Raw genomic sequence first — 12,163 nt, forward strand, 5'->3', positions numbered from 1 at the left:
CCACTGACGGGAGGATGTTTTTCATCTGTGAGCTGGTGACTGAAGGATGGTCAGTGTTACATCACAGTGCCCACCATCTCTGCCTTAGTGCCCCTGAGAAAGGCAAGGAACGTCAAAACTGCTCCAGGGACGCTGCACTGCGGAGACCCGGCCTGCGCTATCACCTCTGAAACGCATATGTGACTGAGGAAAAGACGAGTTTCAATCGCCTTGTGAACATTGACAATAAAATAATCTTCTTCTTCTACATCACCTGGAAGCTAGGACCTGATGGTTGATTTAAGATGCAGCTCAGCACTGTGTGTCACAAATCTTTAATAAAATTTTGTTTTGGTTAGGTTAGGTTTGCCCATTAGGGTTTGCCCATTAGGGTTTGGGCTTAGGTTTAGGTTTAGGCTAACATTACGATCAAGGCATATGATGGCCATGTTGTTGTGTACATTTTTGAGTTGTTACTATTTGTTATACCACATCAAGACAGTAGGACCTTGTGGAACACCATAGAAAATCCATGCTGTGATTTGGAATCAAAAACCTTTGACATCTGGAGATTTCTGTAAGAATAGCATTTTTCAGATGGCAAGCAAATTGCTCAGAACCCAAGGAAACTATAAAAGAAGGAAGGGTTATCTCGTCAGAATACCAGCGTTCTATGCTCTGCTTGGTGTCAGACTTTGGTGCCAGTTCTATTGAAGCCTGTATTCAAATTTAAAATATACCACCTATCTGAGGAAATATACATCAACCTGTATATAAAATGTTAGATGGTTAACAATGCGACAAATTGTCGATGATTTGAGGTAATAACCTAATAACATTGTTCATAAACGAGGAGATGGCTGATCCCATTCAACTCAATATCGGCCGAACTGAAATGTGCGTTCACGCGCTACACAGTGACGGGATCATCGGGATGACCCTTCCTTCTTTTAGAGTTTCCTTGAATAAACCTAGGAAAGCCACACATCATCTGAATGTTCTCCAGTTTGTGGTTGTAAAGTTTCATGAGGCTGTGATTATAGTAGAGGTCACAATAGGTCACTTTATACTGTGGGGTCAAGTTTCCAGAGCCAGAGTCCATAGGCCTAACCTGAGTGCACCCACGCTCCAGGAGATGTTGGCCTTTGGGTTACTGCTCCCAGAGAGGCAGTCCAGACTGAGGGTCTGACCCCTTTGTAGCTCCTTCTGCTTCACTACAATCTTCACATTCATTGCTGGGACTGGAGACATCAGAAGGAGAAAGACAACATATCGCTGACCACATTTTTAAAATGTTGTAGACGTGTATAAACTAATATCGTAGAAAACAGCTCAATCTTGCTTAAAATATGTAAATAAAGGACCACAGAATAAAGGTACATATTGTACGTTATGTTATAGCCATAAGTAATATATTGACGTATTTACGAACATGTACAATGTGTACATATTACAAATAAATAATGTAAAAATAAGTACATTATATTACATATTCAAACATTTTCAGAAAATCTTCCTCTGCTAGGGAATTAACCTGGGATGCAAGCGCCTTTATCTCAAGACTAGCAAGACACTTTTCTGATAGCCTCACCCCAAACCCTAACATTAACCACACTGTTAACTTAACCCTCCAGTCACCCTTCAAAAAACCCACTACCTGTCTCCCTAGTGACCGAAACTGCGATCTCAGTAAAACATATCTTTTTCATGTATTGTTCCAATTTTTCTTCATGAATATCATTATTAACTTCAAACCTCACCACACATAGAATATTTATTCATTTTCAGGATTTTAACCATTTCTTAAATTAGGGTTAGGGTTAGGGGGTTAGGGTTAGGGTTACCCTAGGTTACCCTAACCCTAACCCTAACCGTAACCCCCTAACCCTAACCCTAACCTGTCCATTTCTGCGATTAGGGTGAAAGGTGTGACACTTATGTTCCACATGCTTAATAGTGGATTATTGTAATGTGAGTCCAACATGTGATACTGAGCTACTTTTTTGGCATAATTAAAATCTAGCCAACGCTATCCACAAACACACGTGAAAAAAAGGCTATTTGACCAGAATTTGTGACTGGAGGGTTAAACTAACCATAACCTTAACCTTAACCCTAACCTTAACCACACTGTTACCTTAAACTAACCATAACCCTAACCCTAACCATATGTATAACCGACATGTATTCTCACATAAAAGCATTTGAGGTGAAACTAGTGCTGCTTTTGGAACAAATGAAAAAGCACAACTTCATCCATCTCCCTGCTACCCAAAACCTCTCTGCCGAGAACCCAGCGGTCCCGTTCCCAGCTGAAAAGTGTGTGGAAGCACTGGAAATGCTGAAGGCGGAGTGCGATTCCGGGAACTACATGTTAATGCAAAAGAAATCCGTCTTTTCCATAACCCCTTTGTTGCCGACATCGATGAAGCCCATGCCTTCTTATCAGTTTGAGTTGGCCAAGTTACAGAACTGTGATGTTCTGAAAGACGCATTCAAGCCCAACAGTCTCATTGACTTGTATGCCGCCCTCCCAAACTGTGATGTTCTGTAACTTGTTTTTATTTGCAGACGACTCAGCCCTGCTAGTCTCACACAAGGATCAGAACACACTAGAACAGATGCTAGGTGAAGAACTTGCAGGGGTCAGCAGGTGGCTTTCGGACAACAGGCTTTCTCTTCACCTAGGTAAGACAGAGGCAGTACTATTAGGCTCCAAGCCCAAGCTCAGGAAAGCACAGGAGTTTAACATCCAGCTAGGAGCTGTAACCCTAAAACAGCACCAAAAAAAAAGCGAAGTATCTAGGCTGTATGATAGACGGGAGCCTAGATGGGGAGGCTATGGCCTCCTAAGTACTGGGCAAAGTCAACGCCCGCACCAGGTACCTAGCTAGGAAAGCCAACCTCCTTGGCAGAGATAGCCTCAGGCTACTAGCAAATAGTAACCTGCCACTTTGACTATGGTAGCGTGTCGTGGTTTGAGGGCCTGACAGTGAACATAAAAAAGAAGCTTCAGGTTTCCCAAAATAAGCTGGTAAGGGTGGTAATGGGTTTTGGCCCTCGCACCCACATAGGGAGGAGTCACTTCCAGGAGCTTAACTGGCTTCCTGTGGAGGCCAGAGTTACCCAGCTCAGACTGAACATAGTGCACAATATCATATACCAAAGGTCCCCTAGATACCTCCAGAACTACTTCACCCCGGTCAACGAATCCCACAACCACAGAACTAGAGCAAGCATAGCAAACCTGAAGCCTGCTTCTTTCCGATCCAAACTGGGCCAGTGCTCCCTTACTTTCTCTGGAGCCCAGGATTGGAACAAGCTGCCTATCCCCATCAAACAGAGCTTGAGCCTCCACAGCTCCAAGAGAAGCAAGTGGCTCATGGACAGAATAGAGGAATAGACCCCTATAGTTTGAATGGGTTTCCAATCAGTTTTTAGTTATTGTGGGGTATACAATTTTAGCGATAGGTTAGTCTTTTAATGTTTTAAATGTATGAGTTTTGTGTTATTGTCAGTTTTTAGTTATCGTGGGGTATACAATTTTAGCGATAGGTTAGTCTTATAATGTTTTAAATGTATGAGTTTTGTATTATTGTCGTGTTTTTGTTGTGGCCTAACAGCCCTGGGACCATGACGGAAATAAGGGTTTTACTCTTTCTCATGTTATCCTTTGGATCCTTGTTGTGTGTTTTTAATCCATCAATAAAATAAAATAAAATAAAATCAAACGACACGTACTGTACCCTAACATAAAAAAACACGCAATGAAGATGTTCACACTTTTTGGCAGCACGTACTGTATATCTGCGAGCAAACCTTTTCACACATGAAACTCCTGAAAACTCCAATGAGATCAAGATTGACAGATGAACATCTGCATCAGTGTTTTAAACTGGCTGTGACTAGAATGGAACCTGACATTCAACTTATCACCAGCCAGATGCAGGCCCACAGTTCACACTGATGAACATACATACTGTAGGTAAGCTCACTTTTCTGACATTCTGAGTATAAACAAATATAATCATAATAAAATCTACTGGGATAAAGATCCATCTCCACAACCATACTGGTGGTGAAATGTATTGTGCTGTGTAGGTGCTGTATCACTTAGTTCTGTTTCTCAGCCTGCTTGCTTTGTGGTTTTCACAGGGAAGTTGATGAGAGAGAGCTGCAAACAGCGGTGTCTACAAGCCTACTGGAACCTACAAAAGGATTATAAGGAAGGAACACAATAACTTTGAGAGACTGCTCATATGAGTCATTTAAGTAAGAGATTCTGCTCTGACAACTAAGCTGAACTTTTACCTGTTAAGATTGTGCACGGCACAACATAAAGTGTGAAGAACCCAGAGAGGGATATTTGGTTATTATTTATTTCATAAATAGTGTTATTTATGTCATTAATAGTGTTATTATTTATTTCCTGACTTTTTTTTCTGTGAAAAGCCTGGAAAGGGTTATTAATAGTTGTGTGGCTTTCTGGAAAACAATAAATGTTCACGTTTAGGCACCCCTGCGATCGTCACACTTTTTGGGGACCCCCGCCTTAAACTAACCATAACCATAACCATAACCCTAACCCTAACCTTAACCACACCGTTACCATAAACTAACCATAACCTTAACACTAACCACACTTTTACCTTAAACTAAACATAACCCTAACACTGTTAGCTTAAACTAACCATAACCATAACCATAACCCTAACTGTTGTGAAGGGCCAGATTAAACCGAATATATATATTTATTTATATATATATATTTAATTGTATTTGTATATTCTCTAATATTCCCTGATATCCCTTGTATATTCCTTGTACAATATGCATTGAATATCCATTCTAGCCTACTGAACATCCCATAATAGTCTCCATTCTACTATTGGTCGAGACCTTGGTGCCAGGCTGCCATACCCCTCAGACCCAGTTCAAACGTACCGCTCCACATGTACGAACAAGTCCTAGTTCCGCGTAGGAATCTGGCTACCGCACCACTAATGGGACTATTTGTTCATAGTGCGTATATATACTGCGCTACTAAAGTAGGACTTTCTTTTCAGTCCAGTTTCTTACCCTCCAATAGAGTCACAGACGTAAAGCCTCCCCGCGACGCCACGTGTGGGAGTAAGGCCAAGTTCGCCTACCATCGGTATTGAGACATCGTGTATATTAATATTTGAATAGTCATATTTGGCACTATATCGTCGAGTTGGACGTAGTCTATTAAGCTAATAATAGTCTGTTAATATATAGTGCTTTGTGCGGTGAGAATACTACCGTAGTCAGTACCCCATCGTTTCGGGCAGAGAACTGGCTGCTTACCCAGGGTGGTTGACCCCATGTGAAGCTGCACCCGAGGAGCCCCAGAGCCGACGAGCGAGTGGACCTGTATACCGGATTATTCTACCGACGACAGCCCGCCTTCCCAGGCACGGATTATGCTTTGTATACTTTGATTATTCCATGGATAAAGACCCCCGACACTGCCGTGTGTTGGAACCCCCCCCCCTGGAGAGGACGCAAGGTGAGGAGACGCTCTGCAAGACGAGGTCGCTTCACGTCTCTCCCCCGTGGACCGGAGAGAGCCGGCCCACAAAGAGTCCACCTGCTTTCATCTGTGGTCCAAGGATCGCCGGCGCATTGAACGGCACTACAGTGGGTTCACCTGGGATACCCTTGGCCGGACGAGGCAGCCGGATTCTACCCCCCCCCCCCCCTCCTACTCCTGTCGGCTTACAAGCGACCGGATTAACCCCCCCTCTAGTGTATCCAGCCTATAATCATTAAAGTATCATTGCTGTTATTCCTTAACTATTCCAGGTCGTATATTTACCACTTGCGCCATCAGAGATTGGACATTCTCTATTGATATACCGACGAATACTCCTTGCCATAAAAGTGCATACTATTTCAATTCATAAATGTAATTAAGTGATTAAGTGCTTGCTCTACACACCATTGCTGTGTAGTAATAAACGCATACTTCGACTTCGTACATTTGTGTTGGATCCGTTTCATCTACGTGAGAGTGTTTATGATAATATATTTATGCCGTGTACTGGGTGGCCGAATATTAAGTACAAAGGTAGTGGTAGTAAGTATCATATCTAGTAATACAGTCAGGGAATTGTACCCCTCAGTTACAATTGGTCCTTCGAGCCGGAGGGTAATTAGTGTAATATTAATATAGTGTTATTAATATTGAAATGGCCTATGATGAACACTCCACGAAACGATCCTCCTAACCAACGCCCGCAGCGCGAACGACGGCTCCCTCAGTACTCAGAGGCTTACGCTGTCAGTCAACAACCTAGTCTTCTACTAACAGTAAACGCGGTAAAACTAGAAAGTAAAAGTATGTCTAACCCCAACGCCCAGACTACCCCGACCATAGAGGCCCCTACGGGCTCTAATGTAACTGACCAAGTTCACGGTGGGGACCAGTGGGAACCAGACATGACTTCACACCCCGCCAGTACTGAAGAAGTAGTCCCCGATGAGTCCCGGGAGGAATACAACGCTACCGAGAGAGAACTCGGCACGGAAGAAGACGGGGAGAGCACCGTGGAGATAGAGCTCCAAGGCTCCGCAAGGAGTACCCCGAGGGAAGGCTCCCCTATACAACCGCCTTCTCCCAGCGAGGCAGAGAGGACCCTACAGCAGGCCTTCCTCATCAGCCTGAACGCCGCTGCTGAACGCGACCGACTGCAGATCCAGCAGCGAAGCGAACACGAGCAGATACGTCTAGAAATAAGACGCATTCAGATGGAAGAGAATGTGGCCCGAGAACGAGCCGGTGCTCAACGGGACGCAGCGCGCGACAGACAGCAGTCGCAACTAATAGAACAGCTGATCAGACGGACAACACCCTCTCCCTCCGCCAGAGGCTCCAGGAACTCGTCTAGACACACCTCCAGGGCGGCATCCCCTAGCCGAGTAAACAACCCTGAACTTGACCAACAGACGAGGTCTATACCCCCCACAGACCACCTCCCCCCACCGGTCCAAGCGAGACCTAGCAACCGGGAAGGAGCAGCATATCCTGTGGAGAGGCTAAACCAGAGACTACAAGCACTGGATGACCTAACTGAAGACGAAGAGGAAGAGGAGGAGAACCACGCCCGAAGACAGCACAGTACTCTACCGGACCAGGAGGTCCGGTACAGCCCAGGCTATACTCCCGCGGAGCTGCGCTACAGACCCCCGACTCTATACACGGGTGAGCACGACGCACGACCCGCACCGAGGAACAGCACCTGGACAAGCGGGCCATGGTACACTGCCGGTACCAGCCCATACCAAGGAGCGGGAGGAGACTCGCCTAGGAGGCCTCTCCCCCAACGCTCGCCGATGTATCCACAGTCAGCGTCATACATTGGCACGCCTATGGTGCCCGACTTCACCCAAGAGAACCGGGCCCAGTATACAGAACTCCGCATGTGTCTGGAGACCATGTTGGTGGATGTATTGGATGAACGCCACAAATACGCCATCCTACTGAAGCACTTAAAGGTACCCCGCGCACATAATATAGCGCTCGCCTACGCGACTTCCACCACCCCATACACAGCAGCGCTGGTAGCACTGGACCAGAGGTATGGGCGCATATGGGATTACGTGATCCAGGAGATCCGACACATCGACCGCTTACCCCCAGCAATAGACAATCGAGCACTGGACGACCTGTCCATCAGAGTGCAGTCCCTGGTAGGGATGTTGGGAGCGCAAAGAGAGAAGGGGAGGCATGAACTTTACGCCAACTCAAATGTGGAAAGGATTCTGGAGAAGCTGCCGCCCGCTCGTCAGGAGCGCTTTAGGCGGCAGAGGGACCACAGAGACCCGAATGGCCCCGAACCGAACCTCCTCGATCTAGCAGACTTCCTGACGAGAGAAGTCAGCAGCCTACGGCTAGATACATTCGGACGGAGCACCCCTGGCTCCAGAGAAGGAACCAGACGACTAAATGATGGAAGAAGATCGGTGACTGTGATGCACCAATCGGAGTCAGTACCGAGCAGCAGGAGCCACAGTACCCCCTCCAGAACGGAGAAGTGGAAGATAGTGTGCCCCTACTGTGAGAAAGAACACTGGCTAGCGCAATGTGACTCCTTCCCCAAGCTGAACGCGGAGGAAGCAGGTCAATGGATAAAGTCCAACAAGCGCTGTTTTCGCTGTGCGCGCTCACACATGGCAGCCGAATGCCGCTTAAAGAAAAGGTGCACCAAGTGCGATGGAGCCCATCTGGACATACTTCACGACAGTAACAGACGGCGCCATTCACCTGCACCATCCAGCCGCAAAGCGAGCGTCATGTACATCGATCCCGCCAGCAGCAGTGGAGCCCGAGTACTCCTAAAAGTAGTGCGTGTGACACTAAGCTACCAGAATAAAGTCCTGGACACTTACGCCGTCCTCGATGACGGGTCAGAGAAGACCCTGCTGCTCGCCTCCGCTGCGGCCCAGCTAGGGCTGCGGGGAAGCGAAACCCAAATGACAATTCGGACAATAAGACGAGATTTGAAGACAATAAAGGGCGAGAATGTCTCATTCTCTATCGCAGCAAGCGGCCAGCCTGAGCGACGGTACCAGATTACAGGCGCTTTCACCAGCCAAGAAATAGGGCTGTCGCGGTACACATACCCCGTCGCCAAGCTGATGGAGAAATATGCACATCTCCGCAAGTTACCGATCCCGCTCATAGACAATGCTATGCCGACCCTGTTGATAGGCTCCGACCATGCAGACCTCATTGTCCCGATAGACCGGGTTCATACCGGACCCCGAGGCTGTCCTGCAGCAGTCGAGACCCGTTTGGGATGGACTCTCCAAGGCCCGCTCGCCAAATCTCTCAACCGAAGTACAGCCACTAGATGTCTCCACTCCCGAGTCACAGAGGGAGAAACCGCACTCCTGCAACACGTAGAGCGGTTATGGACCTTGGAACAAATGCCCTTGAAGAACGGAAAGAAAGACATTCGCTCTAAAGATGACATTTACGCCATTCACCTCCTCGAGACAGGGACCAAGAGAGTCCCGGTCAACGGCGTGTTGAGATACGCCACGCCACTCCTGCGGCGAGAAGGAATGCCTACTTTCCACGCCAAGACAGACGCCACAGAACGGTACCTGCTGAACACGGAGCGGCGCTTAGCCAAGAACCCCGCCCAAGAGAGTGTATACCGCGCTGAGATTGAGAAGCTCATCACAGCGGGACACGTCACAAAGATGGACATTAAAGAGGCTGACCAGACCACTGAATCGTGGTACGTGCCCCACCACAAGGTCCATCACAACGGTAAAGACCGCATAGTATTTAACTGCAGCTACCAGATCGGATCCCAAAATCTGAATAAAGAGTTACTGCCCGGTCCCACACTCGGCCCCTCCCTACTCGGCGTTCTACTCCGCTTCCGCCAGGAAAAGGTGACCATCAGCGGGGACATTAAAGGAATGTTCCTGCAGGTGAGATTAGTAGAGGCGGACAAGCCCCTGTTACGGTTCCTATGGAGAGAGAAGCCAGGAGATGAGCACCCAGCCATCTACCAATGGGAAGTCCTCCCCTTCGGAACGACGTGCAGCCCCTGCTGTGCTACATTTGCACTACAGAAACATGTAGCAGAGGACCCAGCAGCGGACGAAGAGGTCCGACACAGCGTAAAGAACAGCTTCTACGTAGACAACTGTCTACAAAGCCTTTCAACCCAAGAAGAAGCCGAGGCTCTCCTGATTAAACTCCGCGCCTCATTGATCAAAGGCGGCTTTGATCTCAGGCAGTGGGCCAGCAGCGATCCGCAAGTACTGCGCAGCCTCTCCTCCGAGGACAAGGCAGCCAGCAGCGAGACCTGGATGGCTACAATCCCGGGAGAAGCCCAGGAGATGACCCTGGGATTGGTGTGGCGATTCAAAACAGATTCGCTTCACTACAGACACAAGCCCCTGACTACGGAGCAGGGAAGGCCGGCGGCGGCGCCGACCACCAGACGGAGTGTGTACACAACACTCGCCCGACAATATGACCCGCTAGGATGTATTCTACCGTACACCACCAGGGCAAAAATGATTGTACGAGCATTGTGGGACAAGGACCAGGGCTGGGACGACCCCATTCCCGCACACCTTGCATCCACCTGGAGAGAGTGGGAGATGGAGCTCCACTCACTCCCAGGCGTTAATATGCGCCGAAGCTACTTCCCACCCACGGTGAGGCCAGAGACATGTAAAATGGACTTGCACGTCTTCAGTGACGCCTCAGAGGTCGCATACGGATCAGTAGCCTACTTGCGGGCCCAAGACCAGGGGGGAGAGATCTACACAGCATTTGTCCTCGCCCGCTCGAGAGTAGCCCCACGCAAGCAACAATCTATCCCACGTCTAGAGCTCTGCGCAGCCCTAGCCGGAGCGCACCTAGCCACGCTCATCCAACGTGAGCTCACCATACCGGTGTCTAGAACAATCCTGTGGTCAGATTCCACGACAGTACTCGCCTGGATCAAATCGGACTCATGCAAGTACAAAGTCTTCGTGGGAGTCAGAGTCACCGAGATTCAAGACTTAACCGAAGAGTTAACCGGAGAAACAGAGTGGCGCTACGTTGATACAAAACAGAACCCAGCTGACGTCATCACCCGGGGGATGCCCCTGGATGACCTCACCCGTCGCAATGTCTACAGTGACGGCCCCGCATTCCTAAGACTCCCGGAAGGACAGTGGCCCATGCCTATCCCGAGGGAAGCAAGTCCAGAGGAGGTGGAAAATAAGAAGTCTGTGTTCTGTGGATTGAGCACCGTAGCCTCCACCGACCCTAACATAGACGATTGCACGTCCATAGAGAGTGCACAACAAAGAACATTCCTGCGGTACCACCCGGAGTGCAAGTCCCCCGCTGATATGTCAGCAGCTAACTACGAGGAAGCAGAATTGCTTCTACTGCAGCGAGCCCAGAGAGACTCGTTCCCCGATGAATTGGCCTGTCTACAGGGAGGAAAGCCCGTCCCATCCGACAGCAGATTAATTCATCTGGCCCCCGAGAGCGACGCTCATACCCTCATCAGAGTGGGTGGTCGCCTACGCAGAGCCCCCAATCTACCGGATGACATTAAATACCCGATCGTATTGAACAGCCGACACAAGGTCACAGAGCTGATTATAAAGAAATACGATGAGGATGTACATCACGCAGGAGCAGAAAGAGTCTTCGCGGAAATCAGACGTCGTTACTGGATCCTACAAGGAAGAGAGGCGGTACGACGCTTCCAGCGAACATGTCTAGACTGCCGCAAGTGGCGCGCGCAGCCCAGCATACCAAGGATGGCTGACCTTCCTCCATGTCGCCTCCGAATCGGTGACAAGCCATTCCACTCAACGGGTATGGACTGCTTTGGCCCGCTGCACATAAAGAAAGGAAGAGGAACCGAGAAGCGGTGGGGTATTGTATTCAAATGCATGACCACCAGAGCGATACACATCGAGCTTCTCCCGACCATGAGCACAGACTCATTCCTTATGGCCTTCCGAAGATTCACATCACGGAAAGGAAGACCGTCTACCCTATTGTCCGATCATGGGACAAACTTCAAAGGCGGCGAAAGAGAGCTGAGAGAGAGCTTCCAAGCTATGGGCCCAGAACTTAAGACCCACCTCGCTCCAGCACAGGTTGATTTCCAATTCAACCCCCCAAACGCACCCCACTTCGGTGGCACTTGGGAACGAGAAGTGCGCTCCATAAAGACAGCCCTGTACGCAGTACTTGGGGACCAGACTGTGGCGGAAGAAGTCCTAATGACAGTCCTCACGGAGATTGAGGGAGTACTTAACTCGAAGCCCCTCGGATATGTCTCCAGTGATGTGGCGGATATCGACCCAGTTACCCCCAACACACTCCTGATGGGGCGGCTAGATCCTGCATTACCCCAGACAATGTACCGGCCTGAAGAAGCGAACGGCCGACGAATGTGGAGGTACAGCCAAGTATTAGCCGACAAGTTTTGGAACAGTTTCCTACTGCACTACCTACCGTCTCTACAGACCCGCCAGAAGTGGGTAAAGGAGAGAGACAATTTGACAGAAGGAACAGTCGTCATGATTATTGATCAATCACTGCCCAGAGCTATGTGGCCGGCCGGCCGCGTAAGCAAAGTGATCACCGGTGCCGACGGCAAGGTCCGAGCAGCTGAAGTGC

The 12,163-nt window shown here is 48.8% G+C and overlaps 1 protein-coding gene across 1 annotated transcript in view; it reads right to left on the reverse strand.

The window, feature by feature from the left end:
* nphs1 (NPHS1 adhesion molecule, nephrin) overlaps positions 1 to 12,163 on the reverse strand; it is a gene marked incomplete at its 3' end in the record, with an annotated part of 212,975 nt that overhangs the window by 62,129 nt on the left and 138,683 nt on the right. The window contains exon 12 of the mRNA XM_084336716.1: positions 1,091 to 1,220. Coding sequence (XP_084192842.1) covers positions 1,091 to 1,220 — 130 coding nt within the window. The remainder of the gene's footprint in view (positions 1 to 1,090; positions 1,221 to 12,163) is intronic.

Source organism: Notolepis coatsorum (genome assembly GCF_963971535.1).
Source record: "Notolepis coatsorum genome assembly, chromosome: 19".
NCBI lineage: Eukaryota > Metazoa > Chordata > Actinopteri > Aulopiformes > Paralepididae > Notolepis > Notolepis coatsorum.